This window comes from Dermacentor albipictus, chromosome 1 (assembly GCF_038994185.2).
Source record: "Dermacentor albipictus isolate Rhodes 1998 colony chromosome 1, USDA_Dalb.pri_finalv2, whole genome shotgun sequence".
Lineage (NCBI taxonomy): Eukaryota > Metazoa > Arthropoda > Arachnida > Ixodida > Ixodidae > Dermacentor > Dermacentor albipictus.
The window spans coordinates 242,435,003-242,462,979 of record NC_091821.1 but is presented as its reverse complement, the minus strand read 5'-3'; the positions used below and the strand labels follow the sequence as shown (position 1 = coordinate 242,462,979).

General features: G+C 46.2%; 2 protein-coding genes across 6 annotated transcripts in view; both read right to left on the bottom strand.

Moving 5' to 3' along the window:
* Positions 1-27,977, bottom strand: part of LOC135901601 (Kv channel-interacting protein 4-like) — a 568,045-nt gene that overhangs the window by 36,453 nt on the left and 503,615 nt on the right. For all 5 annotated transcript variants that reach the window (XM_065431444.1, XM_065431442.1, XM_070531133.1 and 2 more), the window contains one exon: positions 1,581-1,705. In XM_065431444.1, coding sequence (XP_065287516.1) covers positions 1,581-1,705 — 125 coding nt within the window. The remainder of the gene's footprint in view (positions 1-1,580; positions 1,706-27,977) is intronic.
* Positions 1,946-5,496, bottom strand: LOC135901598 (regulator of telomere elongation helicase 1 homolog). Its single transcript, XM_065431428.1, has one exon. It carries the CDS (start codon positions 5,187-5,189, stop codon positions 2,259-2,261), a length of 2,931 nt encoding a protein of 976 aa, XP_065287500.1. The 5' UTR covers positions 5,190-5,496; the 3' UTR covers positions 1,946-2,258.

The window sequence follows — 27,977 nt, the reverse complement described above, 5'->3', positions numbered from 1 at the left end:
GTCATTCACCTTATTAATTTCTTCTGCCACTTTATTTTGTTGCTTGCTCTCCCTGTTCATGGCCCCTGCTGTCTGCAAGCTAACAGTGACTAGTCATGGCAACTAAAGGAGTGCAGCTCATACAGCCAATAAGTTATCTCTTCGAGGTACTTCAATTTTAGGTGTACGTGTCAAGCTGACACTTACTCATAAGCGACCAATGAAAGTAATGATTTTCAAAGCAATGCTGCAAACACCTTCCCACACTTTGGATTAGAAGTGAGCTGCAAGTTCTGTTAGGCTGCATGAAGTGTTACAGAAGGAAGCACTGGAAGATAGACATGTAAATCATTACTTGCAGTGCAAATGTGTGGTCATGTAGTGGCCTTTTTTTTTTTTTTTCAAGCAAAGGTTGATATCAGGCATATTCTTTAATGCACTGCTGCTGTGTTTGTTGTTCAGTAAAATGCATGTTAAATTATCCATTTAGTTCCCACACCAAGAGCATTTTTCAGGGCTCAAGTGTGAAGTCTTTACTTGTTGACATAATGGATAACCTAGGTAACCTGGGTCACAAGTGAATTTAGTTCTCAACACATACCTCTACCATTTTTTTTTCTAAACAAGCAACCAGAATTAGGGAATCTGAAAAGCGAGCAAATGCTTAACACAAAAAAAATCAAGAGCAATGCACTATAATAGCTTCCTGAGCAATCCAAGTGCCACAGCTCAAGCTATAATTAAATGGAATTAATTTAGGAGTGAGCCTATACTGAAATTTTAAAAAATTAATAAATTGGTTATCTCCACAAAGTCTAATGTATCAATTTTGATACGATCATTCTGACACCTAGAAATACTGATTTAAGTGGAAAAACTAGCACAATGCCGATGGCTAGTGCTTTTCATATCCTAGAGCAAGTGTAAAGTTATGGGTAGTTGAGGAAACCAATTACTACTTCATTGATATACACATTGTTTTACTCAACTAACATTTTATTGTTTTTTGTATGAATGCACTCCCAATAGCCAGATATAAAGGTGAACAAGTTGTTGTAAATTTCCTTAATGAGCAATGGTGCTTGGGCTTTGTGCAGTTATATTTAACTAAGCAAATGATATTACTGAACTGCTGCCCCTACACAACTATTGCAGGGTGACTGTCATAGCAACTGAGCAATGTGCTAGGCACCTGAATTGGCCCCAATACACTCTATAAATTGAGGTGCATTCTACCAGAAGCACAAAGTGCTGAGCAGTATTTTTTGCATCTAGTTAAGAGGAAGCATTGACTCTTGCATTAAATGGTGACTGAATTCAGAATAAACGAAGAAAAAACAATTTACTGTTACTTTACTCTAGGATGGGCATTATGCTTCAATTTAGGTGTACAAAATGTTCCAGAGATATCAGTGCATGGGATGAAACAGCATGACGCCATTACGAAGCAGCATGAAACAACCTGAAGCATCAAGAACAGTGAAAGCCAAACCAATGAGTTCTCTAACACTGTACTGTTCACAGTATGTATGATGCATACAAATAAACAGCACCAAATGAAATTACTATTACTTGGAAAATGGGAGCTTGCCATTTCTTACCTGCTTAAAGCCTCTGTACATAAGCTGCAGTTCTCGCTTATTGAATTTAGTGAGCTGACACAGCGTTTCAATTGCTTCTGGCTTGTAGTGCACAGTCGGACCTTCTAATTCATCAATCTCGCTGTCTGAAAACAATAAAGAAAGGACATATGAATGACTCTAGTACTTTTACAAATCGCAAAAAAACTGACATACTGCAAGTGGAGTTAAGGCTTAATAGCAAATGTCAGCAATAAATATAAGTGCACAATGTATGGCTATAGGTAATCAGAGGCCACAATCTGAACAGCTCACCAAAACACACTTTCTGGTGGCTAACTGGCCTCTTGGTCTTACTGGGATGCAATCATGCAAGACAACCACAATAAAGGAACACGATTTACTTTATTTTTGACAAACACAAACATGCAGCAAGTTCTTGCAATGAGTCCTTTCTGACCCCGATGCAGCATCACCCATGCACGCTAAAAGAAAAAAGGAGGCCTTCAATGCTGATATAAGGGCTATCAAAGCTCTAACTACGATATACGATTACTATAATGTGATTTCTGAAGAGACACTAAGGCATTATTTCACAGGGCACAATGTTAACTTGCATCAATTGGGAACGTACATGAGGTATATTAATATGATAATCATGAGGCGTGTGTACTTCATCACATCACCACATATTTCACTTCACCAGTGAGCACGGCATTTTGCTACAAAGTCCTCTCTTTGAGATGATGTAACTACTCTTGCCAGGCAGGCAAGGAGTTCATCTCTGTCGGGAACGTCCAGCAGACACTGACCAAGTGACTGTGCAAGTGCATCAGAGTCATTAGTTCTGAGGTATGCCTTCATGTTGATGCAAACACTGTTGTAGTCAATATCATTTAGACACTTCTTAAGTGACGCCAAGACAGACTTCCAAATATCCTTTGATGACTCTGAACCCCTAGCGTAAGATGTGCCAGCACCATCACAAATAGCAGAAGACTGGGGAGGTCCAATTCCCTTGAGTGGCACAAAAAGTTTCCGTTTTTTGGGATTCTGCATATAGTGTTCTTCCGTCTGTTTGTCATCGGTGCTTCTGAAGTTGACCTTGCGGAGGCTGCAAAAGTCCAGTGCCTTTGATGCTGAACTGCTGTTGAGGACATCAAATAAGTTTCGTCCTTGCTGGCCTCTGTCTTGTGACTGTGAATGTTCCTTGGTGGGCCCCCCCTTGCTGGCCAGGTAAGTCTTCAAAACATTTTCATCATTGTCAGCCACTGGCTGTCCAGAGAATGTGAGGCTTCTCAAATTCGGTGTGCTTTCCTTTGATGGGATTCCAAATGCATTTCCATTTCTTGAGCCCACCAGCATTTTTCCTGTAGCTCTGTTGCTTTCATTTGACACACCTGCAGCTCTGAAGAAAACAGAGAGCTCTTTCAGGACAACACTAAAGCTAGAACGTAGCCTGGCTTTCTCTTTCACCCATTTTGATAACTGACTCAGATTTCGTGGCTCACTGTAACGCTTGTCACAGAACAAGATTGCACCGAAATCACGCTGGTGGCGTATGACACGACCAACAGCTTGATTGACTGCTCTAGTTGCCTGCAGCACATACCAATCGTTTCCAGAGAAAACAGTGCGTGATGGAGACTCATCAAGATACTGCTTCTTAAGCTGAACCCTGGGATCAAAGCAAGGGGGTAATGGAAAGCCAACTATGATGGCTGCACGAGCGTACTGGTCTGTGAAATCCATGCCCTCACTCATGCGTCCCCTGCACACTGCCATAAGAAGGCAACCCTTTTTTTCAGGTGAGTCCACATTTTCACAATACTCTTGAATGAGTGAGGAAAAGTCTGTACTCCTCTGGACTTCCATAACTGTTGGTTTGACAAGTGCAAGTGAAGTCATGGTTCCATTTGAAGTCCAGGCCTCAACAAAATTTCTCATGACAGCATATGATGGGAAGAAGAGCAATACACCCCCTGGAATGATCCTGCAAAGATTACAAAGTGTTCTACCAAGAGAACCTATGTAGGCAGGATTGTTCCTGTTCTCATAGCTGCAATTCAAGATTTGACCATCATAACCATTGCTAAGCACAGACACATAGATTTGTTCTTCCTTAATAACATGTGGGTTCTCCAGTTGTACAGGGAATGGAATACCCAGTTCAGCTGCAAATGAACTGAGTGGAGACAGTGTGCCACTAGTTAGAATAATGCAGCGGGCACCCTGCTTTAAGAGGTTGTCCATACTCACACTTGGTGAGAAGCACCAACAATTAAGACACCAATCGAGCTTTTTGGGCATGGTTGAGGGAACAGTCCAGACATCCTGAGATCCCTTCTTTTTCTTGTTCACATCTTTTTGGATGTGAACCTTAAACTTAGTCTTGAATATCAACTCTACTGACAAGCCTTCTCCCTCAACAGAATAGAGGCTGCTGAGAATAGTTATCAGGCGGTTCAGGCCTACACCTCTAGGACTGAATGCTCCAACTGCGTTGACTTCAAGGAAAGAAACAATTTTGTCCAGGAGGTCCATAAGTTCATCTTTGTTTTGTCGACTAACACCCGCTCCTTTCAGCATGGTAAACATAAAATCTCCAGATTTTGTTGTTGATTCTCCATTCACCTGCATAAGCAGTTCATCCACACACTTTTCAAGGGAAAGCAAAATAGCTTTAATCTTAGCCACATCAAGCAATGTGAAATCTGGATCAACTCCTTCGACTCCAGCAGCCGCTTCAGTCTCTTTCTGCTGTTTCAGGTCTGCTGCATGAGTTATTTCCTTTATGCACAATGCCAAATCCGATGAGAGGAGCTGGAATGACATGCTCTCTTCACACATGCCTTCTATGTTGTGAGCTTCATCAAATATGACCACATTTCCTTCTAGCTCAACACCATGTGCCTTTCGTGACTTTGCATCGACAAGATAATTGTAAGGCATAAAGACAATGTCGGCTTTCCCTTTTAGTGTCTTGGCCGCATAATACGGGCAACAGACAAATTTTTTGCCAAGCTTGCCCAAGTCTTCAATATCCATTACAGGAGTGTCTTGATACTCGGACCTTGTCATTTTGGTGTCATAGTTCAAGTGAAAGGGGCAAGTCCTTGTCGTTACTTTATGTCGGCAAACCCGCAATTTCGTAGCATTGTCTTGCAGTCTCTGCACCTCTGGGTTGATGCACAACTGATCTCGGGAACCTAAGACTACGGACTTCACATATTTGTAGTTCGTCTTTTTTAACTCGTTAATGGCTTGTGACAGCTGTGAGTGAGTTCTTGAGCTGTAGATAATCTTGGGACACATAGGACTTGGTCGATTTGCCGATTCCTGTTGATCAAAAAGATGTTGCAGTTGCGACAGGAATCCCGACGAGTTCACGTCAGACAACCGGTGCTGTCCAGCGCTCAGTTGAATTGCTGCTTTGTGATCTTCAAGCCAGGCTAATGATGAGCATAATAGTGAAAGTGTTTTTCCCGTTCCTGTTGGGCTCTCCAGGATGCCATTCACGCCAGTCTGCAGACATTCTATCACTTTTTCCATGTACTTCTTTTGCACATCGTACGGCTCATGCGGGAAGTGAATTGTCACACCCCGCAAGTTTAGCATTTGCGACGACATCACTGTTTCGTAAGAGCACTCCAGTGACGATCACATCCAGCGGTTCGGCACTAGAAGCATGTGAGTTCAAGGCGCACAGCGTGGAAATCGCCAAAATACCGCACTGGCGCAGTAGAATCGATCCGTTAGTTCCTTTCGCACACACCAGCGAAACCAGCTTGTGGTAAACAGCGAAATCTATAGCACATTTCACCGCTGGCAAAGAGCGCCGTGATTTCAGCGAAACAGATGCAGCATTATTCCACAGAAGGTGAAAACGCGAAAGCAGAGAGCGCGGGAAAATCGCGCATGGAAACCACAGCGACCGCGTAAACGACGACGACGATGATGATGAATACGGACGGGGACCGTTGCAAGAGCTTCGGGCACTGCTATTTTTTTGCTCAATCAAATGTAAGGCAAACACAATTTTGCACAAAAAATGTTATTTAGTTATAACACTATAATACTTTCCAATGTGTACTAATAACGTTCTTGTCTACATTGCAACGGCAAAAGAGCTTTCAAGATCACACAGCTGACGACGCGCAATCTCGGAGGTCATAAATAAATCCACATGTTTTTGTAGTATTGCACGAGATGGCAGCACAGTCGTGGGTTTTTCATTTTATGGGGTGTTTTTATATTCCGTTTCATTCCCGACGAGGAGGAGAGCATTCAGACCCGCTTCGCGGTCATAGACACGGGGAGACACATGGCCGCTTTGTTGATTAGTGGTTGGCGGTAGCGTTTGGGCGGGTCGTTAAATCGTTTTCTTTCGTTCGTAAGCGTTCTTTGCCATTGTCCGGGCTTCTTCGCTGTACAGCATCACGACTGGCTAGCATCTGTTGTTGTGAACGAACGTCCTAGAGGTGGGCAGTATGAGATAACCGAATGTGATTACAAACATAGGAGCCGAAATGCGTACACGAAATTGGAATAGAAATTGCAGCGTGCGTTTCGCTCTTTACTTGCCGGATTGCCACAGGGCTGTCAGGCGAGTGTCCTTCATTCATTCATAGGCACCGACTACGGGGGGGCGCCGGGGCCCGAGCCCCCACCGGAAAATTCCGGCGGAGGCAGAGCCCTCCCCCCCCCCCCCCCCACACACACACACACACACGCATCCAAAATGTCACTACCAGAGTTTTGTCATCCACACCATTTGAGGTTTCTTTTGACTTGCCTCGACCTTTTCACCTAAAGTTTTATTCTCATTGTTGGCGCGGACGTGCACGGCATTTAATTAACTTTCGCTTTATTTCTGCAAATCCTGACAATAGGAGGAGTGCGCATTAGAAGCACTAGCGCCGGCTACCTGGTCCGTATTTTCTCACTTCAACATTGTTTTAAATTTCCACGGTAAACACCATGCACATATACAATATATTTAAACATGCACACAATACAAAGTTTATCATATTTTTGAAAGAGATGCCGGTAGCCAATTGAAAATTATTTCTAAAGGTATGGGCAGCCTATGCCTAGAGAGTGAATATGTTGCTGTATGTTCACCTGCTTCAAATTGCTTTGCGTACTTTTTTGACCCTAAAAAAAACTTGCAGACTTCAGTGGGCAGAGTTTTTTATGAACGGCGTGTGAAATGCAGGTGAATGATATGTGTCTCAGTATTGCTTCTCTTTCCAGTAAGCAATACTAACGATTCACACACACACACAAAAGAAACTCTTCTAGTAATTTACAACATTTATAACGGATGAAAACATCGTCGCCTGCACGCAGAGGTCATAAATATATACAGGGCGCCCCAATTAACTACCATGCACCCAGATTTAGAAATAGAGCAATTGCGTTACTCGAAGGAAACCTAGTGCATATTGTTTCCGGTACAGTGGAGTACCTGCCAGTAACTCTTTCATTACTGAGATTCAATTAGGTAATTGTAATTAATTATATATCTCGAGCATACTATGCTAATTATCAAAGTGTCAATGAGGCATTTGTAGGCGCAGCCAAGGGACATCTAACTGCTGTATTTTCAGCGACGTACTAATTGCGTAGAAATTTTTTCCGGCTGATAAATAAGCCCCGCCAAATATGAAAAATACCACGTGACTGCGCTCCCGCCTGCAACACAAAGCAGCGCCCTCGAACAAGCTCCATCTGAGTTAGCCAGAACGAAATAAAGGAAATAATGATTAAAAAAAAACATGGTCGTGCTATCTGCCGCGCCCCGGCTGAAGCAACACGTCGCGTTTGGGGTTAATCGGAAACAAGCTGTGATAGCTGCTTTCTTAGCCTACATAAAGTGAACAGATGGTTTTCTTCTTTCATTTTCTTTTTTGTCACAAAACCTATCACCACAAAAGCGAATTGACAACGTCAGTGCAAAATTTAAATATGCGTTTTGTTTCGTCCCAGCCGCCATGTCTTTCTCTAACGTGCAGGACGAAAACATGATCCATGCCTTGAGAGCTGCAAATGGCAACAAGAGGAAGACTGCAAATATATATTAGTCATGGAAGTGTGGCGCTAGACCAAACGCATCGACTTTCATGAGAAATCATAATAATAATAATAATAATAATATTTGGGGTTTTACGTGCCAAAACCACTTTCTGATTATGAGGCACGCCGTAGTGGAGGACTCCGGAAATTTTGACCACCTGGGGTTCTTTAACGTGCACCTAAATCTAAGCACACGGGTGTTTTCGCATTTCGCCCCCATCGAAATGCGGCCGCCGTGGCCGGGATTCGATCCCGCGACCTCGTGCTCAGCAGCCTAACACCATAGCCACTGAGCAACCACGGCGGGTCATGAGAAATCATGAAAACCTGAGACAAATCCGCATCTTCCAGAAACAGCGGCGGAGGACTCCATCTTTGAGTTAGCCTACGCACGGATGTTCCAGCATTTATAGCCTCAAGGCCTCATGCTAGCGTGCGGGACGTGGCCGCCCAGGTACGAATTTACAAGTCACCAGTTTGGAGGATTCTAAATGACTAGGCCTTTCACTCGTACCACCTTAACCTGCACCAATACTTGGAAGATAGGAACGTGCGGAATCGTCTAGATTTCTCGAATCGGGTCCTCACAAAAGCCGATGAGTCACCGGACTTTCTGAGCAACATCAGATGAAGCCAATTTTTGCAGCAACGAACCCCGGCCACGGCGGCCGCATTTCGATGGCGGCGAAATGCGAAAACACCCGTTTACTTAGATGTAGGTGCATGTTAAAGAACCCCAGGTGGTCCAAATTTCCGGAGTACCCCACTACAGCGTGCCTCATAATCAGATCGTAGTTATGGCACGTAAAACCCGATAATTTAATTTAATTTAATTTAATTTAATTTAATTTAATTTAAATTTCTTCGATCACACACTGACTGGACAGCGTTACGTGGATGGAATCCTTGAAGGTGTGGTGGATGAGTTTCTCAGCGAAGTCCCGCCTTCACGTCTTCCACGTCTGTGGTATCAGCAGGATGGGGCGCCAGCACAAAGCAGCAGAGCACGAAACTGGCTGGATACGACTTTTCATGCGCAATAGATTGGAAGGCACGGTTCTGTAAACTGGCCGGCCAGGTCACCTGACCTCTCTCCACTCGATTTCTTTCTTTGGGGTTATGGTAAAGATCGCGTTTACGACGTGGTCAAGACGGACGTCAGATGAGCTCAAGGCAAGGATTACGGATGTCTGCCGTAGAATTGCAACGTCGATCATCAAGAAAGCCACAGATGTGGATAAAGCGGGCTCAGTACTGCGTAGCTGCTGAAGGAGACCTATTCGAACACGTCCTCTAGGCAGCAGCTGGTGCTTGACGGCGCTTACGAATTTATAGATAATAAGGGCCGCACACTGAAATCTGATGGCTTTAGATGCGTAAGTATTTCTAACCTTACCCAACGGAAAAACGGTCCCTCCATCCGTCCCGTAGGACGACTGCTTTCAGCAGGCCTCTCACTTCAACGCCAACGAAGCGGCGAGAACGCAGCGCTCACGGAGCTCTCAGCCCATGCCGCACTCTGCGGCTTTCGCAGATCGTTTTCAACATACGGGTCGCGCCGCCGCGACCGACGTAGCCGCCGCCGGAGCCCGGTTGATCACGGTTCATGATGGTTCAGACTGCCTAATGTATCTTGCACATATTTCCTTCATTTGCTACATCTGCCTGGTCATTTCATCCCACGTCCACATCCGCTGCGGTCCATCTATAACACCAGTGACCATTGCTTCTACTCGCTTCTTCTACGTCGTGTCGTGCAGGCCTCACTTAACAGCTCGGTGTTGCAACCGCGATTCTCCGTTTCACGGTTCTTACGCGGTCGTTATCGCAATTATACGAAACACGCCAGCATACTACCACGAAACACCACGTCAGTACTACGAAATACCTAGCGCGTCATTCAGATTAATCCCAGAGAAAATTCTGCGTGGATATTTTTTTTTTGTGTGTGTGTGTGTGTGCCGACATCTCGATTGCCAATTCGGCACATTTAGAAGTGTTACAGTTTACTCTCTTGAACGCATCGGTTTTGCCTTTTCTTTACACGTGGATTGCTTCCCGGTCTGTTTATTTCGCTTTTATTTTTGCCACGAAGCTGTTTTTGCAGCACGTGTACCCTATCATAAAAAATAAAACTGTCACATCAATTTCGCTTTGGTCCGAAGCAAGTTCCTGGCGTGAGATATAGCTCCGCGCACACTATTTCGATGCGGTGCGAGCAGAGCCAATACCACCTATTCTTCCCCGTGGTGGCCTTGTGTTTTACGTGTCCGTTCTTCATTTACTTCGCGTCGCTTTTTGACGCTGAGTTTTCTCCTAACGATAAAAGCTCTCCACGGAAATGCACACCAAACGCTACCGTAGCAGACTCAACTACTCGGCACACAGGCTGTGCAGGCACTGCGCGTACTTCGCAAGCTTGTGAAAACCACGGCTGCAAACAACTTCAGTCGCGGAACACAACTCTTCCATTTCCTCTGCGAAGCAGTGAGGCTTAAGTTCGCTCCGCCCTTCACGTCTTTGGTTCCTATAGCGCTGTCCTCAAAAGCGCTGGTAGCCAATACTGCACTTCGAAGGGTGTTTCGAAGTTATTTGTCCAGACATGTATCAGTGGCGCATTCGTATGAAGAGAAAAACGTAACGCTTGGGTTGAAGTCTTTTCTGGTACTATATATATATATATATATATATATATATATATATATATATATATATATATATATATATAGCAAGTAGTGCGTGTATGACACGAATGGACAGTCATCTCCCGCCGAGGGCTTCAGAAAATAACTTGTCAGAAGTGCTCACTACTGTCGCAGCACGCATTGTGTTTTAAACATATCAGTAACGTTCAATCGGTTTCTCGAAACGCCTGGCCGCTAATACTTACTGCAAATATTTTCTTATCGTTACGCACTGTGGCACTCAGTTACCACATCGTTTCTCTGCTTCTCTTGCTCGTTGGAACTTTAACAGAAACGTCATTCGTACACTTCAAAGGCTCCATCGTTAAACGCCAGTGGATTTGTTTTTGAGACAAAAGAAACTATTATGGCAACAAAAAATCTTACTTTTGCCGGTTGAAGGCTATAAAATTTATATACATTCTTTTTTTTACTACATATAAAAATTAAACAGAGTGGGAGTGTGGATAATGCATCATTATACCTCTTATACTATATAGTAATTTTACACGTGTATGTACATAATTCCTGTGAAACTTTTGTTTTTTCCCCATTCTTCCGTCTTCTGAACGTATGAAAGAATGCATGAATGCATAGGCGGAAAGCTTTCATTTTTCCGAGGGGGGGGGGGGGGCGGAGGGGAGCTCGTGCTGGGGCCCGATCAGCTTTCCGAACCCCCTATATATATATATATATATCCTTTATTACCAGTTGCACTTGACGACATTTCGTGTGACCTCGAAAAATTGTTCACTGAAGTGACGGCCTTTTATGAGTATTTACGAGACCTCATAGTAGGAGACAGTTCAATTTCACAGCCCGAGTCCTCTCGTACCACCAAGAATCTCGCGTATCTCGGTGGTGTGATCTTTCTTCGTGAAATTGTTTTATACTTCGCTATCACTAAACTGCAGCATTTATCTCTTATTTTCTGCTTCGTATTAAGGCTCTTAATTCTGATTTCGAGTGAATCCGGCTTGGCCTCATTTTGATTACTGAGTGAATTATACAGGGTGTCCCAACTATCATGCACCAAGATTTAAAAAAAAAGAGCAATCGCATTACTCCAAGAAAACCTAGTGCTTATTGTTTCCAGTACAGTGGAGTAGCCGCCAATATATTTTTTCGTTATTGAGATTGGAATAGGTAAATATAATTAATTATCGAACTCAAGAAGTACTGTCGTAATTATCGAAGTGTCAATGAGGCATTTGTACGCACCCCCAAATGACATCTAACTGCGGTGTTTTCAGTGACGCGCTAATGGTCTATAATTTTTCCCGATTGGTAAAGAAACCTTACGAAAAAATGAAAAATACTTCGTGACTGCGCTCCCACCCGCATCATAAAGCAGCGCCCTCAAATAAGCGGATTGAAAGCAACTGCTTTGCCTGTCGCAAACCCGAAGACACAGCTCATCCCCTTGATAATGGTACGGAAGGAGCACCAACAGCAGGTTTTGCGGCTTTGGAGTGATTCCTTCCTCTCATTTCTACGTCACACTTATTATCCGTCTCACAAGGACGACTGATCACATAGATAACAAAAGCCCCTTGCTAACGCGGCTGAAGTGCCGCTCTGACCACGCACGAAGCACGAGAAGCAGTGCAATAGGGATAGAATGTTTCAAAATCCTGGCTCTGCCAACACCACCTAGGTAGCACATGGCGTGTTCACTATGTTATGCTACTGGCCCAGAATTTTCATTGCCAAGGCTGGCGTGTCGAAAGTGGTGGCATCAAAATCATTGTTGCCTACTTGGGACCATCCCTATTAGATTATATGGCTGTCGGGCCACTAGCATGACGTCAAGGATCGGAGTGAAAAGGCCTTGTGCTATGAAAAGGCCTTGTGCGACAAGACTCGCCGTAAACTGCAATATTTTAGCTTCGTTTTTATTTTTTATTTCCTCCCTTTCAAATCTAAGAACCAGGACAGAAGCGAAATTATCTCACTAGAGGGGGATCGCGCAGTGCGGCCAAATCGGATGTGCGCGCTTGTCAATGGTGATGACTGGACGGCGCGCACTATATCTTCACTTATGCTTGGGCCACGCGCTCCGCTGTTCAACTTTCATTTGACGCCGATAGTACGTCACTATATGACGACCTAATCGAGGAATTGCAGAATGTTTCTGCTTGTTAAATAAATGTAAAATATAAATTAAATAATATACGCCAAGTTTTGAAGTATAGACTTGTGGTGCCGGGTGTTTACGCAATGCAGAAGTAATTTATTAATGTCATTCTTTTTTATTCTCAGCCCACAGGTGGTATCGTAAGCGCAAATGAGTTGGCAGAGCGTAGCGCTATGTCGTCTGCTACCAGGAGCTCGCACGAGGCATGCAACAGGAACGCACTGCCAGCACTTCTCAAGTAGCTAGCGCGACAAAGCCGTGAACTGGTTCTTAGGGACACCTTTACTAGCCGACTATATCAATTTTCCTTCTTTTTTCGCCCTTCGTCATCGGCTCAGACATGACTTGCTCGCCGCCGCGCTGCCGCTATCGCTGCGATCTGCCCCACGGCGCGTCGCGTGATAGAAGCAATGGAACTTAAATCGAACATTACGATACACGGGTCTGCATTGCCTGCGCGAAGTCAAATCGAAGAGTGTGGTGCTGACGGTGCGCGCTGTGCCGTGAAATTGAGAAACAAAGTATGGCACTCCCGAGCTAGAGAAAAAAGGGCAGCCAAATAAAACATAAGAGAGCTCCACAATACCTTCCCGTCCTGTCTGTATAGTTTTATCAGACGAACGAAAGAAGCGCTGAACCTATAGGTTGAACCCTTCTGACTGCTGAACGGCGATCTGCGAGCTATTCACACTGGCGATAGCACTGAGAATTCGATCTCACCATGCAAATATTTCCTTGGCACTGACTTTGAAGCTGAGGTCACGGGAAAGCTGATCCAGCCCTTCAACCGGCCAACACAGTAATTGCGAGAGCAACTTTGTGGAGAATGCCGGCAGCAGATATCTAGGCAATTCCGATGAATGCTTCGCGTCCGACTGAGCTCTAGGAGCTGCAGGCCGGTGGCGATGAACCGCAGCGCGCAATATTTCTTCCTCTGCGGGGAATGGCCACTCGTACACTTGCAGCCGAGTCTCCTCCATTTGATAGCGTAGCCTGCTAAAGGTCTACTTAGAAAGCCAGCAAGGGCGATGCAATCCATTATCCGTCACTTCTTCGAACGCGTATCGCACTTCCAGCAGTGGTCGACACCGAAAGAGCAACGCCAAGCAGACGATGAAGGCAAGTAATAGCCTCCGAAGCAAGCAACGCACGCGCGCGCGACGCCCGCGTGTCTCCGGGGACGCGCGACCGGCGCGCGCGGCCAGGGTCAGAAGCCAACAGCCAAGCCACAGCAACGGAACCCAAAGCGGACTACCCCTTCGCCGGTTCCTACGACCGGTTCGCTTTGAAGATGATTGACAGATGCGTGACGTATTCGAAAATTGCGATACCGCCCCGCTGCCTCTGACGACCTGTGACGTAATCAAAATTTTGGCCAATCAGGTGAGGCCAAAGGAACGGTTCCCCAACCGAACCTTTATAAGATTCGGCCCCAGCTGTGGAAGAAGTCGACGACGCTCGAGTCAATGCTGATGATCTTAGTTTTTGCTGACACATATTCGTTGACGGGCACGAAAAATGCACGGAACCCTAGCCATAAGCAGCTTCGCTGTAATGTGAATTATTGCGCCCGCAGTATAAAATTAAATATACACAGAAAAGTGAATTAAAGATGTCGGGATGTGAACAAGCAGGGGGCATATTTCAACCACGCTGATTAATCGTTTACTTCCTTAACAACCGTTCGCTTGCGGTACCGTTCTGTCATGGATACCTTTCTTGCTGTAAACAAATTGTAGATGGCGTCAAGAGAGAGAGAGAGAAAAAAAAGCCAAGTTCATTTAGTCACATTTACAACCATAGAGAGAGAGAAAAGCAAACTTTATTGGTGGTGTAAACTAGTAGTTGAGACCCCGGCAGAGGAGCTAGAGTGGAGGCCATTTGGCCATGACGCGGTTAGACCACTCTGTCAGCGTGACTTGGCATTCTCGGTCATTCGTCTTGATCGCACACTCCCATGCAGGCCTCGAACGTGGGGGCTTGCCGAAGAAACGTCCTTGGCGGGGGGCTGGATGGGTACCCCCATAGTATGTGCATGATCTTGGTCTGCGGCTATAGCGCTTCGCAGTGCCGGCAGTTAGGTTTGAACTCTTGCTTGGAAATTTCAGCCAATCATTTGGGGCTTAGCCCGGATCGAGTCTGTACCCGCCGTAGAGTCGTGGCCTGCTCCCGGGAGAGAATCGTGCTTGGGGAGGGATGCGCTCTGTGCGAATCGTTGTAGAATTGCGTGAATTCGTGATAGGTGAGGATGGGTTCAAGCGGGCCATCCGGGCACGAGCGATCCCAACTCCCGGTTATCTGCTGCTCGGGCGGCTAGGTGAGCTGCTTCGTTACCATGGGTTGCCGGGACGATCTGGCTCCCAAATTAGATGGATATTGTCCTGGGGTTTGAGAAGCCTGCTTGCAAGGGGGCCAACCAAGTTACAATTCGCAATTTACAACCAACTCAACGGGCAAAAAGTATATAGGCCCGCCAAAATGGAACAGCACTTGCGAAGCGTTGCTGTTTGAATATGGTATTCGTCACTGACTGACGCCCTTAGCGACAAAAAGAGTGACATTGACTTTTACGGACACCCCGTAACAATTCACGAGTAAATTATAGAGTCTGTAACGTGCCACAAGTTTTTTAAAGGTGTGACCGTCAATCGCGACTTATCTTGATCTTTGCAAATTTCAATGCTTCGAAAAATGTTTGACAAGTTCTTTCAAGTTATGCACAGCTGAACAAACCCTTCTGAACGATATCGAATTTAGAACTCAGCTATTGTAGGGTACTTTAATTAAACCATAATGGCTAGAATACACTATATTCTAGGCAATACATAGTCAAACCACACCCGTCCTTTCTGGTATCAGGACATATTCGCTGTGCCTATACACTAGAAAACGCTCATGCTCGAGAGTTACAAGTATATGTTCCCCGCCAACTCCGCCTCCAGAAAAACGATGATCTCGAAACTACTACAGCCAAAGTCCCCGCAGCTGGAAGGAGTGAACCCCTATCGACGAAAGCCGGAAGAATTATGGCGTCCTCTTCTGGTGCAGCGCGTAAAGTACGTGCTGGGCCAGGATGCATCAGCCTACGAGGAGGCCCGGACTGGGGCCTTAGTTCCTTTAGGTCTAGCAAATGTTATTTCTCTCTCTCTTTCTGTAAACGTGGGGTACAGTCGCAGAAGCCCGTGCCGCCCAGCACGAATATGTATACGCCAAGAGCCACTTCGGGTGCACGTAAGATGTGTAACTCGCCACGAGCCACAGTATCTCGAGGTTATCGACCGGCGCTAGACTGACCGAGCAACTAGTCACTGACATTATGATCCCCTACAGTGAAGCGTCTCGTAAATGACAGCTAGTCACACTGCAGAAGATTCGAAGCCGTTGTGGAGTAGCTGCAGCAAAACCGGCACACACGTTCGGCGTCTCCAAAGCAATCACTTCTCACGAATTGATGTTACAGCCCTGCTTTCACGTTCGATGAGAACGGTCACCGAAAAGCATTGGGCGGATCGAATCATCCCAGGACCGCTGGCATAGACTGGACGCAGGTTTAAGATTTGGGCTTCCTCTTAAGATTTGACGAGGCCAGGGGCCATTATTACGTAAACAAAAGCGTCCTGTAACTTATTCATGGCCATGCATTAAAATAAAAGAACATTGGTACATCTCTGACTCTTGCATACGTGTGCTCTGCTCTACTATCGAGACTATCCAACATGTCCTCTGCTTGTATCCACGATATGCGACTGAGTGGAGCTCATTTCAAGCGATTGATGTCTTCTCTAAATTTCCGGCCTCTTTCTGCGCGAGGAAACACTTCTAACGCCGGAGAAGGTGCCGAGAATGGGCTACATGTAGCAAAAGTTGTTTTAGATTTTTTGAGCGAAGCCGGTCTGAATAGGAGGCTGTGATCTATTGATATGTCTATATCTATGTGTTGTGCTACATGAAATAATACTCATTATTCATTCAAATAATACTCAAATAATCATTTGACCTCTATGCTGGTTCCGTTTTATGGTGTGCATATTCACGCATTAGAAAAAATGAAATCTTTCGCGGCAAAGTTTACCCTAGGGAGATACGATCGCTTCCTATGTGTCGCAGCAATGAAAATAAAAAAAAAACCGTCGCAGTTTGGACCGAAAGGCGAAGCAGCGATTGCCATAGCAAATTAGTAGATAGTTATACGAAGTAAGGATACTAGTGTTATAGTCCGTATAGACTTGTAAACATTCTATTATAACTAAGTTAACAATTATATAATAGGTAAGCGCGACTGAACGAGGACGCAGAAAGAGACACACACAGAGACAGTGCTGTCTCTGTGTGCCTGTTTCTTTGTACGTCCTCGTTCAGTTGCGCTTACACATTCTATCATAGATTCAAACCAACTAGCCCGCCAACGTGTTTTAACTAAATTAACAAGCATGGTCTCACGCGAGCACAGGTGAACATGACCACACGTATATCTCGATGAGCGTGGGAACTCGCTGTCAAAATGCTGGAGTGAGGAATCGCGGCAGCAGCAGCGATCGAATTGACCTTCGTGCATCTCTCGCTTCAACGCGAACGAACCGTCGAAAGCACAGCGCATACGAAGCTACCGGCACTAGGCGCACTCTGCAAACATTGCAAATTGCTTGGAAGATGAGGCCCGCGGGGGCACCCACTTTGGCCACGTCGCAGGTCGCCTTCACGATACGGCGCCCGCACGGCCGCGCCGAAGGGTGCAAAGCCCCAAAGGGTGCAAACTTTTTTTCAAGAGATTATAAACTAACAAAACCAAATGAGCTTAATTCATTAAAGCGCCTGCCTAACCAAAGTGCCCTCCGCGATTTGAAACGCCAGCAAGATATTTAAAATATATAAAAAGAAAGCAGTAGTCTACTTGTGGGAAAGAAAGACGCCCTCGCGAGTGAAGTGTTTCGAACGAACCAGAATAGTATCAGCCACCTTTTCTCAATGCGCAAGTTTCTTATCCAAGTCGCTCTCCTATGCGCGTCGTATGCTTTTTTTCTGGAAACGATGAGATCATACACTGCTGTCTTTTTTAAGGGAATGACACAACAGCCTTTCGACATACTTTTTTTTTTTGGGGGGGGGCGGGGGGTGCTTGTGCGCGGCGGCACCACGACGATTTGAGAAGTACGAGGCATTCAGCGCATGCCGTGATAGGAGACTCTATTTCACTTCAAGCCAGAACCTAGACCGACTGGTTCTCGGCGCGGGAGTTGCGATATCGGCGATATGCGAGCGTACTTTCACAGTTGCGCGTGTGTATAAATGTGTGCGTCTTGTGCAGTCGTCAGGGGCAGTGATGAAGTAGGGCATCGGACAGCGGGTGCTTAGCTCATTGTATTAATCCATCATCATTCCTCATCCTCTCCTATATACTTTCCCATTTTTTCACCCTTTACCACAGCGTGGAGCTGCAGGCATGCTCCTGCGGCCAACTCTCTCCGCATTTTTTTTCATTAAATCTTCTCTCTCTTTTGGCATTCGGTTAATGGCGGATAAACGCAGAAGATGCAGTCGTGCAGAATGGATGCGTGCGTCAAGCGAACTCAAGGTTGGCGTAGTAAACCGCGAGTGTCTCTGAGCCTGGCGCAACACGCGTGCTGTTTACATTGACTTCGGACCGGTGCCTCGTGGGACGTGGATGACAGACGACTAGAGATAAGCGTGCTCTCCCGACGCGCGCAAAGCGAAAAAAGAAAAGAATGAAAAAGAAAACGAGATGGCCAAGCTTGGAATCACTGCTTGCAAGGATGGGCGGTTCTCTCCGCGCCTCTTGTCGCCGCGGTCCGTGGTTTCTACACCAAAGCGAAGATGACGCGTTGGAGAGGGGCACTTCAGTACACGGATTGGGCCATTACGGCAACTGGAAGCGAGCATGGATTGGCAGATTCGTACACGCACCAAGTCGATAAATCACCGGCATGCAACGATAAGCGCGAGGTGGATAAGGTAGAGAGAGAGAGAGAAAAAAAAAAGAAAGCTGCAGTAAAACAAGAGATAGGTGTACGACTGTACATGAATATATTTATTAAAAGAGCTCACGCTAGGGCCGAACGCGGTGTCGTATAACTTCTTTTGTTGCCGTCAAAAATATCCCCGGTCGCTTCTCTGAACTGCTAAACTTACTCGACGCCCCATTCTGCGAGGCAACGATCGAGGCGTCTGTTGCGGTTTCAAGCAAGCTCAGGAACCCGATAGAGAGGGCGCTGGGCTTCGCGTCGCCTTACCGCGTGTGGAGCGGCAGGACACTTCGATGCAAGATTGAAGTCTAATCCTCGTCACAACTGTATAATAAAAACGCCATCGGGGTCCAGCTTCGCGGACGGCTCCTCCTTCCCGCCGGTCGTTTGGTGCGAGTGCCGTTTCTTTACGATCCCAGCCCTTCACTCTTGTTCTTGCCTTCGCCCTTGGTATACGCTGTCGCCCGGCAGCGCTTCGACGTCGGACTGCCTGTGCGCGCGCTAATAGCGGCAAGACTGACGACGATGCCGAGTTACGACCGCGCTCAGTCGTGGCGGCTAGTGGCGGCGACCGCGCGGTCAACTCTCGCGTCCACCAACTGTCAGTATCGGGGCGGGCAGAACCGGCTGCGGCGCCGTCACAGGCGTGTGCCCTAAGTGGCATGACATTTAGTTGACGCGAACGCTTCGCCAAAGCTTTATCATAAACCAAGTGTACCAGAGATAAAAAAAGGAAAGGGCGCAAGAAACGATTCGAAGCAATCTTAATTACCCTGTCACACTGCAGTTGTTTCACTGTAGGAGCCGTAACTTCATCGCAGAAAGAGCTAGCGTATTAGAAGTAATAAAAAAAAATATGAAAAAGACCGCGTTTCATGACCAAATTGGCGTAGCCGACTCCACAGTGCGATAGTCATAGCCTCACGTACCTGTTCGAGCTTTTCTCACGCGCGGGGAATATATAACTGAGCCGTCGCTGGAGTGTGCAACACGTAACAGTTCAAACGCGCAGCGAACCTTTTCGATAGCTGAGCGTGGTTTTACCTTGTCGACATGCCTTTGAAGCAGAACAAACTGTTACGTAACGAGGAGCAGGTGAGAGAAAGGGAATGCAAACCAGGTTCCCTCACCTGGCCCTCAAGTGTGCGCACTAACACACGCTCTCTCTCTCTAAATCGAAGCTTTCTTTGCCTACTCTCCCGGGTTTGGTGTGGCTGCGACTGTCTGCTGTAATTGGGTCGGTCAGTATCACGGCAGGTATATTTGTGGTTATACTATATATGCTGCGCCGGACGCAAGCATCATTGAACGGGTTTATTGAACAGGCCCTTGTATGCTGAGCGAAAAAATACAGTGCAAATAGCACACCTATGGTCTGCGCACAAATAAATAAATAAATAAATAAATAAATAAATAAATAAAATTTGACATAGAACTTCAAATTAGTATATCAGATCACACACACACACACACACACACACACACACACACACACACACACACACACACACACACACACACACACACACACACACACACACACACACACACGCGCGCGCGCACGGAGAGAGAAAGAGGGTATGCAGGGAGGTTAACCATAAGCAAATTTCCGGTTTGCTGCTTGCAAGTGGGTTGGGGGAAAAAGGCTGTTAGAAAAAAAGGAAAGTACCTCTAAAGCACACCGACCTATTAATGGTGTAGCGCGCTATATTTAACGGAATCTTTTATTTACTTCAACTTCTTTGATTCATTCATTCGATATATGTGCCGCTGCGTGCGTGCCTATTCTTCGGCAATCCTCCAGAGGGGGCATGTGCCACTGTTACGCAAAAGGTAACACAACATAAAAATTGCATGAGAATAAAGTCATGACCATTGCGGTCGATAAACATAGACAATGCATGAGATTTCACGTTGCACAAGATAAAAGCAAACAAAATTGTTCGCATCGTCCGATTAGTTATAAATCATTTAATGAACCACTTCTCTTCACATGTATTCCATAATGTGCGTTGTATCTGCATAATGTTTTTCATTTGTACACTCTGGAAACATTTCTCGGTCTTCTCGCCGGCCAAACTGAAAAATACAATTAGCTTTTGCTGTGTTCAAAAATCGCAGTTGCATGCAAACGTTCTCTGCCAGCGAAACCCCAGGAAGATGGAACCAATCAACGCATAGAATAAGGACCCAACAAGAGAACGAACAAAAGGTGTCGAAGCGTCTTTGGTTTCTGACCTGCTTAACTTTATCCATCTACACGAGGGAAATAAAAAACAGAGTTAGCATCACACCTAAAAAAGCCGCCCTTGTTGATGAACGCCCTTTCTTTTCACCTGTTGCATTTTCCACTAGTAATACGATCCATAAATATGTACTTTCCCACGGTTCTTTTTCTTGACTTCCGTTTTCAACATATCCGCTGTTAGCCGCTATCGGTGTTCTTGGCGGCAGCACGCTCGCGACTATTCCATGCCTATGTTTATCTCTCTCAGACACTGCCACAACATGGTGCCCCCGGTTAAGTCAAATTCCGAAGTGACCCACAATGTCATAGAGAAATAGAAAGCCTACAAGAGATAGATGTAGCCAGCCCACAAGGGGGAGGACATAGGACCACCTGACGAGGGATATAGGTAGTACAAACTGCCCGCTGCGCCCCATAAGCAGGGCCACCTCCACAATAGCATACTTCTGATGTGACTCAAAACAAGCTCACGGACGCAAGTGGTGCAAAAAGCTGTGATAAGTGGGTACACCCACCAGCTCACTCCCTATGCGTTGACAAACGCGCCTCGTCCCGTAACCGCACAGAATGTTTCAGAAGTTTTATCAAGGACGCTGATATCACCCCTTTCACCAGTTGATCAGATGTGACCAACCATAGAGACGCCGTATTCCATTGTCTCTCTCCCCCCTCCCCACCCCCTCAATCCCCTTAGTCATATTCTAACTGGGCCATAGTGCCATATATACCATTTCTATAGATTATAATTATGTAACATTTCAGAAAAAAAAACGCAAAACACAAAACGCATGCTTACCTAGCCGAGTCGGTATTCGCCTCGTTCCACGCTGGCTGCAGGTTGTATAGTTTGGTCGTTGACATGAATGAATGACTGTCTTTACCATCCTTCTATCTATGGTTCGTTGACGCTCGAGCTCCTCAAAGCCTTTTTATAAAAACCGCCTAGCAAAGGCCTGTGTCGTCGATCTCTATAGCGTTCCCTTTGGCTTGACGGTAGCCACCCTCTGCACTACGGTTTACGTTATTCGTTTCGGTCTACTTGAGGATCTTCTAGTGTGTGGTTTTCAAGCAGTTGAAACCTAAGGTGGATAAAGAATGCTCTTTCGTTACCACGCCTATTCAAATCGATCACCGGTGATCGATGCTTTAGATCGCCGATTCCGACATGTTTGAGGCGTTTCTTATCCACTTAAGGCCATCCAGTAGTTAGTACAGGCACTGAACTTTCAGGATCAGCTTAAATTTTTGCGCTCCGGCGACGTTGTGATTTCTGACGGACCTTTTTACGAACTAATGCGCGCATGTTGTAGTGAAAAGGGGCGTGGCTCTCTGTCCCCTTCTGCCGCTCTCGTTTACGCTGCATTAGAATCAAAATTTTGCGCTCAAATGACTCCCAAAAAGTTAAGAATTAAATTGTATGGTCGGCTTTGCCGTCCGACAGTGCTGAGCGTTGATAATTAACCGAGAATGACGCCAGCTGTTCACTAGTGAGCTTTGGTTTGGAGTCCGAATCGTTTTATTTCGCCAAAATGTATTTATGAAGGTCCACTGCATGTCCAACATATGGACCTGGCATTTTCAGCCAGTTTCCAAGAGTTTCGGTTTCACTGCTCTCGTATAATCCAGGCAAGGGGCGCTGCCGTTGTCACTACGCAGTTATCGAAAGTCGCTCCCACAGCATCGTCCCGAGCGGCTGCGTCGTGAGAAAAGCGTCATGCTCAAAACTGTGCTGCACCCGCTCTTCAATTTAGTAATCAGGACTGAGTTATGATTCCGAAGATGACGACAAGCAGATTCAAGCTCTGACGGTGACGATGTTCCGAGTCAGAATGGGACATCCGCAGATATTGTATTCTGAATTTCCTTTCATATTAATGTTTTTGTAGATATCATGTTTTTTATTGTTGTTTTTACCAACTGGCAGCAAAAATGGTGCTTTCTAGAATTCTTTTGTTTTATATTTTTGTTTGGAAACGCATGTTTATGGAAAGAGCATTTCATTATGCCCAATATGCAACGCTGCAATGTGTGCTGGAATATTATTTGTAGCGGTAGATATATTTGTTTTCAGAGACCTATGAAAAACGACCAGTTTCTCGCGGAAAAGAAAAGCATTTTCCTGCTGCGACACAGTGTGCTGATTAAAAGTTCCCGAGCAAATGCAGATACGGGGGGCGGGGCCTGGTGTCGGAGGTAGGGCTGTGGCCATGACGGTGCAAGTGCAAAACGGTGACATTGCGGTTGCCTCGTCGTTGTTGACCTTTTACACGCATATCACCTCACTGAAATTCCCTGCAAACGATGCAGAATTGTTTTGCTTGATTAGTTCTGTCAGCAGATATGGAATGAGGCGCGTTGCGGTGGGGTCGATACGTTGAACCTTGCACACATGGCGTCTCCGGCGACCCTTCGGAAAGTACCGAAAATTGCATGCCTGAACACTCTCCGCCACACGTGGTCACTCATTACAGACGTCTAGAAAATGTTTTTATGTACAAATGCTGCATTCGCCTCGCAAGACCTCATACCGCAGTACACGAGTACTTTTTGTGATCTTACTATATAGCGGTGCATCGATCTCATGTAGTACTCTTGCCTAAATTTATCGCTCTCTGATTGTAGTTGCAGGCACCTTGTGACAGGGTCTCATTATTTCTCCGCGGACACGTGTTTCTTCGGCTTTGTCTAACTCCGCAGTTTTGCCTAACGTAGCCTTTCGACGTCGCTCATGTATTCACGCTCAAAGTTCATTCTGTTAAAATGCACGTACAAAGGTGGGTATGATGTCGTGCAGAAGGAGGTTCCATAGTGAAAACGCTGTATGGGGGACCTCCTGTAATATGTTACGTTAAATGTAAAATGTAATGTTACTAAAGGAAAAAATAATTTCGCGAACAAGCCTCTCAAGTGTCTGTAGGTTAGAAGTGAGCAGAAAACCAACTCCGCTCGCAACGTCTTCGTATATTTCATGCACGGTATATATATATATATATATATATATATATATGTGACGCATTCGCGCTTATAGTTTACTGGTGACCCGTTTTGATCGCCTATTATTGGTATTTTTCTTTTTTGTTGCTTTTGTGAATGTGCTCTGTATTACAGCTTATTTAAGCTAGTTAAACCTGATCCATTTAAACCCTTAAGTTTTCAAATTCACAGTTTCGGGCATATGATTTTATGTGGCGCAGTGGATCATTCTTTTTACAGTGCTAGAAGAAGACATTTTATAACATCTTTGCATATTGACACGTGGACTTGCTTATATTTTTCGGGTGAGCGCTTTTCACCGTCTAACAAATGTTATCGCTCAGCGCGGGACTTACTTGCATGTATCGGAATTTTCTCGAATGTTGCCGATGTCACCGAACCTTGTGTAATCTTATTGCATGTATGCGCGATGCGAATGGTGTGGAACTTTCTGGAAGGCACGCGGGCACAAGCGGTTACTCTGTAACGTTCGATGGCTCTTGTATAAAAGCCGACGCAACTTGTCCGGCAGATCAGATTTTCGACGATCTACGACTGTATTCACCGCTGTTGCCGTTCTTTGAGTGTAGCCCGTTTTTGAGGGCACAAGTTCACCTAATAAAACGCTATGTTTCGTCATTCCCAGTTCTGCTGCTTTCTTCACCGTCACTACTACGTGCATGATGGCATCTGGTGGGGGCGCTAGTGCTTTCATGTACCGAACGTTCCCGCAAAGACGCGATTCAAGCCCGAGGACAACGCCAACGTCGCAGAGGGCCAGCGAGCTAGCCGTAGGCAGCAGGCTCGGAACATTCTTTTTGTTTCGCTTGTTTACGCTTGTTTACATATGGGCATCAAAGCTTGTTACACGTGATTGCGAAGCCCTGTCTCGCGCACTAAGTTCTACAAAGAGCGGTAATGTGGTCCATGAAGAGCAAATCAGGTCAAGTTGGGCCACCTGACGTTCCTTAACATGCGCCCAAAGTACGGTGCACTAGAGTTTTTGCATTCTGTCCTTCGATTCCGGTCGCCTGGCGAAATCGGGAGAAGTCTCATGAATATGGGCTCAAATATCTTAATTCTGCACACGCAGGAACTGACTACTTGCTCAAATACATCCCCGAGAGAGCAAAGGTGCTGCTCTATTTCGTGTCGGCGATTGTTGCTGACTGTTATGCCCCTTTTAAGACGTTGCCGACGTATGAAACTTACTACAGGGTGCCGGGCTGCCCTTATTTATTTATTTATTTATTTATTTATTTATTTATTTACTTATAAGAAAACTTTGATCATGTGAGTACTGGATATATATTTGCTGTTAGGGCGTTGCACTAAATATAACTGCCGAGCTCAAAGGTTTCTCTATTGGTGACCCTTTTTTGCCACAAGAAGACCAGAAAGTTCCTGTCGCTTAAATGTACGGATCTCTACAGAAAACTTCTAATGCATTAAGGCGCTGCAAATACGGGTTTCGCAACGACGAAACCAAGTGCGCATGCAAGGAGCAGTGAATGGTCTCGATGTTAAAGACGATTTTGACCGCCTGCCGCTGCTTATAAGCTAAATGATTAATTACATTTCAAACGTTCATTTGACTTCTACCGTCCTTATACTAATCACTGAATGATGCGCGGCAAGTCCTTCAATCCTCCACAGAGTGCGCACTTGGCGCAGTCCCGCCACCGCCTCGCTCTCGGTTCACTCAGGGTTGCGAGAATTAAGTTTGAAACATTGAGTCTCGCGCGTTACACCCACTCCATTTTTCATGGAGGCAGCTTGCCCACTCAGACGCGGAATGAGAAATGCAGTCGCGCGAGAATTAGGGTCAGCCGCACAGACCTTGGCTCGTCGAGCGGCTGCAGCCTCACAGTCGGCCGCGGCAGGAGCACAGCTGCCGAAAGCAGCGCGCGCGCGCGTCACACGCAGCCGCGTCCAGTGTCGGGGCGCACGTCAGGGTTCGACGCGGCCGCTATAAAGTTTACGGGCGTGCCGTCATAAAAGGTGGCCGAATCCCCGCCCTGGACAACAGGCCGACTTGAAACAATAAAACTCGGAGGGCGGTCGTCCCGCAAGGAAGGCCGCCGGCCGAGATGGACGCCGGTGGCCTTCTATAGGGGCACACCGAAGGAAAGGACTACAGGAGGGCGCAGAGGCTGCCTTCCACAGCATTTCTCTTTCTTTCTTTCATTTTCGCCGCGAAGATCTTGAATCACCTACATACTATACTAGCACTTTGTAAAGGGTCACCAACGCTATGCACAGCGCTAGTTACTGTTTTGACAACTGATCCATGGGTCGTCGTGGCACGACGCTGGCGCATAAAAATATAAATTATAGCCTCCGTATACCAACACCCTGCTGGCGGAAACGGTAACTCAGCTCCACTGCCCCTGGATATCATACTGAGTCAAATATGGCGCAGGTCCGAAAAATAATCAAAAATCGTACCGAGTTAGAACTTGGACCGCGGAGATGATCCTCCCACCAGAAAGTCACGAAGAATTTACTTTTCCTCCGCCCCATTCAAGTGGCGCACGGACGACCGTATAGATCAGAGAGATGGGCGAAGTAGGCAGCATGATACCGAGTGTAGACTGCGCAACAAACTTATCGGTAACCTAATCTTGTATTCCCCGAGCAATTCGCATACACCAGAACGGTTCGTAAGAAGAGACGCCGGCCAATCGTGGTAGCGAACATAGTACTATATATAAGCGGACGCGAACGGTCAGTGACGGACATCCTTACGAACGAAATTATTCTGAATTCGGTCCATGATGTTTCTCAGAGGCTTCGATCTAGGACAGCTTTTGCTGGCTCGACATACCATTCATAAAAGTTAAAAGCTATTATAGGCTGCACCTTAGTTACACCTGTGAGAGACGCCTTAGATAAAATTGGTTTCTATCGTAGCTGTCGTAGTCCCACGCGGCTGCTGTTCCAAAGCCATTAAATGCGGCAAGCAAAGGCCCACTCAAGGCCTGGCAATATCCATGAGTTTATAGAATGCGTACCACTATCAATAATGTTAAGACGTCATGTGTATCAGTCATTCCCACAAGTCAAGTATGCAACAATGATATAGTCCAAGGTTAACAAATGACCATTGAGAATGTTTGAAGAAAATTAAAAGAAAGAAAGGGCTATTGCAAAACAAATGGAGAGAAAGAACGCCCAAAGAATCCGCCACACAAAACCAGCGTGTGGACGGATGAGCGAGATGAAATGCCGATCTGAGTCAGCGACATCCTGCTGTAGTCTCTGGACGAGAATTTAGCGAAAAGAAGGAAAAAAAAAAGAGCAGAGCGATGAAAGCTGCGGGGGAGCTGTGAAGCAGGCGCGCAAAATAAAAGTAGAAGAGCAGAAAGTCACCGTCAAGGACACGGGCACCAACAGAAAAGAAAAAGATATATTGAAGGCAGTCGCGACGGGCCAACGTTGCACACAATAACAAGGAAACGATGAAGCGGAACGCATCTTGAAAAGCTGGGCAAAATTCGAGAGGAAGCGCGAGATGCGAAGGCAGCGTCTCTCTGGGCCGCGGACAAAGCAGGGCGCACCACGCGTCGCCAAGCGAAAACAAAAGGAAGCCGGAGAAGGAAAAACAAAAATGCGAGATGGCGCATGCGGAGGAGCGGCCCAGCAGTTTGCGCCGTCGGCAAGCCACAGTTTACTCATATAAAAAAAAAAAGAGAAGGACGGGCAGTGCTGTCGCGCTATAGCGGGCTTCTACAAAGGCAGAAAATGATTGCATCCAGGTCTGGCAGCCCATTGCGCCCCGCTGGTTGGGGAGGCAAAAGGGGTGAGCAGCCGACGTAACGAGACGTGGCACGGAGAAGGGGGCGCATGGGCACGAAAGGAGGGCACGCGCTTCACTGGCAACTTATATTCCGCCGTACAAGCTGTAGGGTACGTGGATTAAAAAAAAAAAGAGAGAAAGAGAGAGAGAGAGAGAAAGGAACGTGGCGCGGAAAGTAGAAAGTCGAGTCAGATGAATGTTCTAAGAGAAAAAAGAAGACGAAGGCTGCTGACGGCGCAGGTTCATGCGGAGGAAGTAGGTGAGAGGGAAGGGGGGGCGTGCATTGTTGCGGCGATCTTGCGGAAAACCCCCACGCCTTTAAAAGTCAGTCAAGACCGAAAGAGCACGCTGCCGTGCGCCTTTTGTTCCAGCTCGTTGTAGAAGCGCCGGAGCGCTCAGCCGGATCACTAAAGTAATGCGCCCGACGCGAGACGCTAACGACGTGATGTAGCGATTCAAACGGCGTTCGCGCCATCCGACTAAAAGCGGACGATGGGCTTCGCTCAGGAATATTTAGT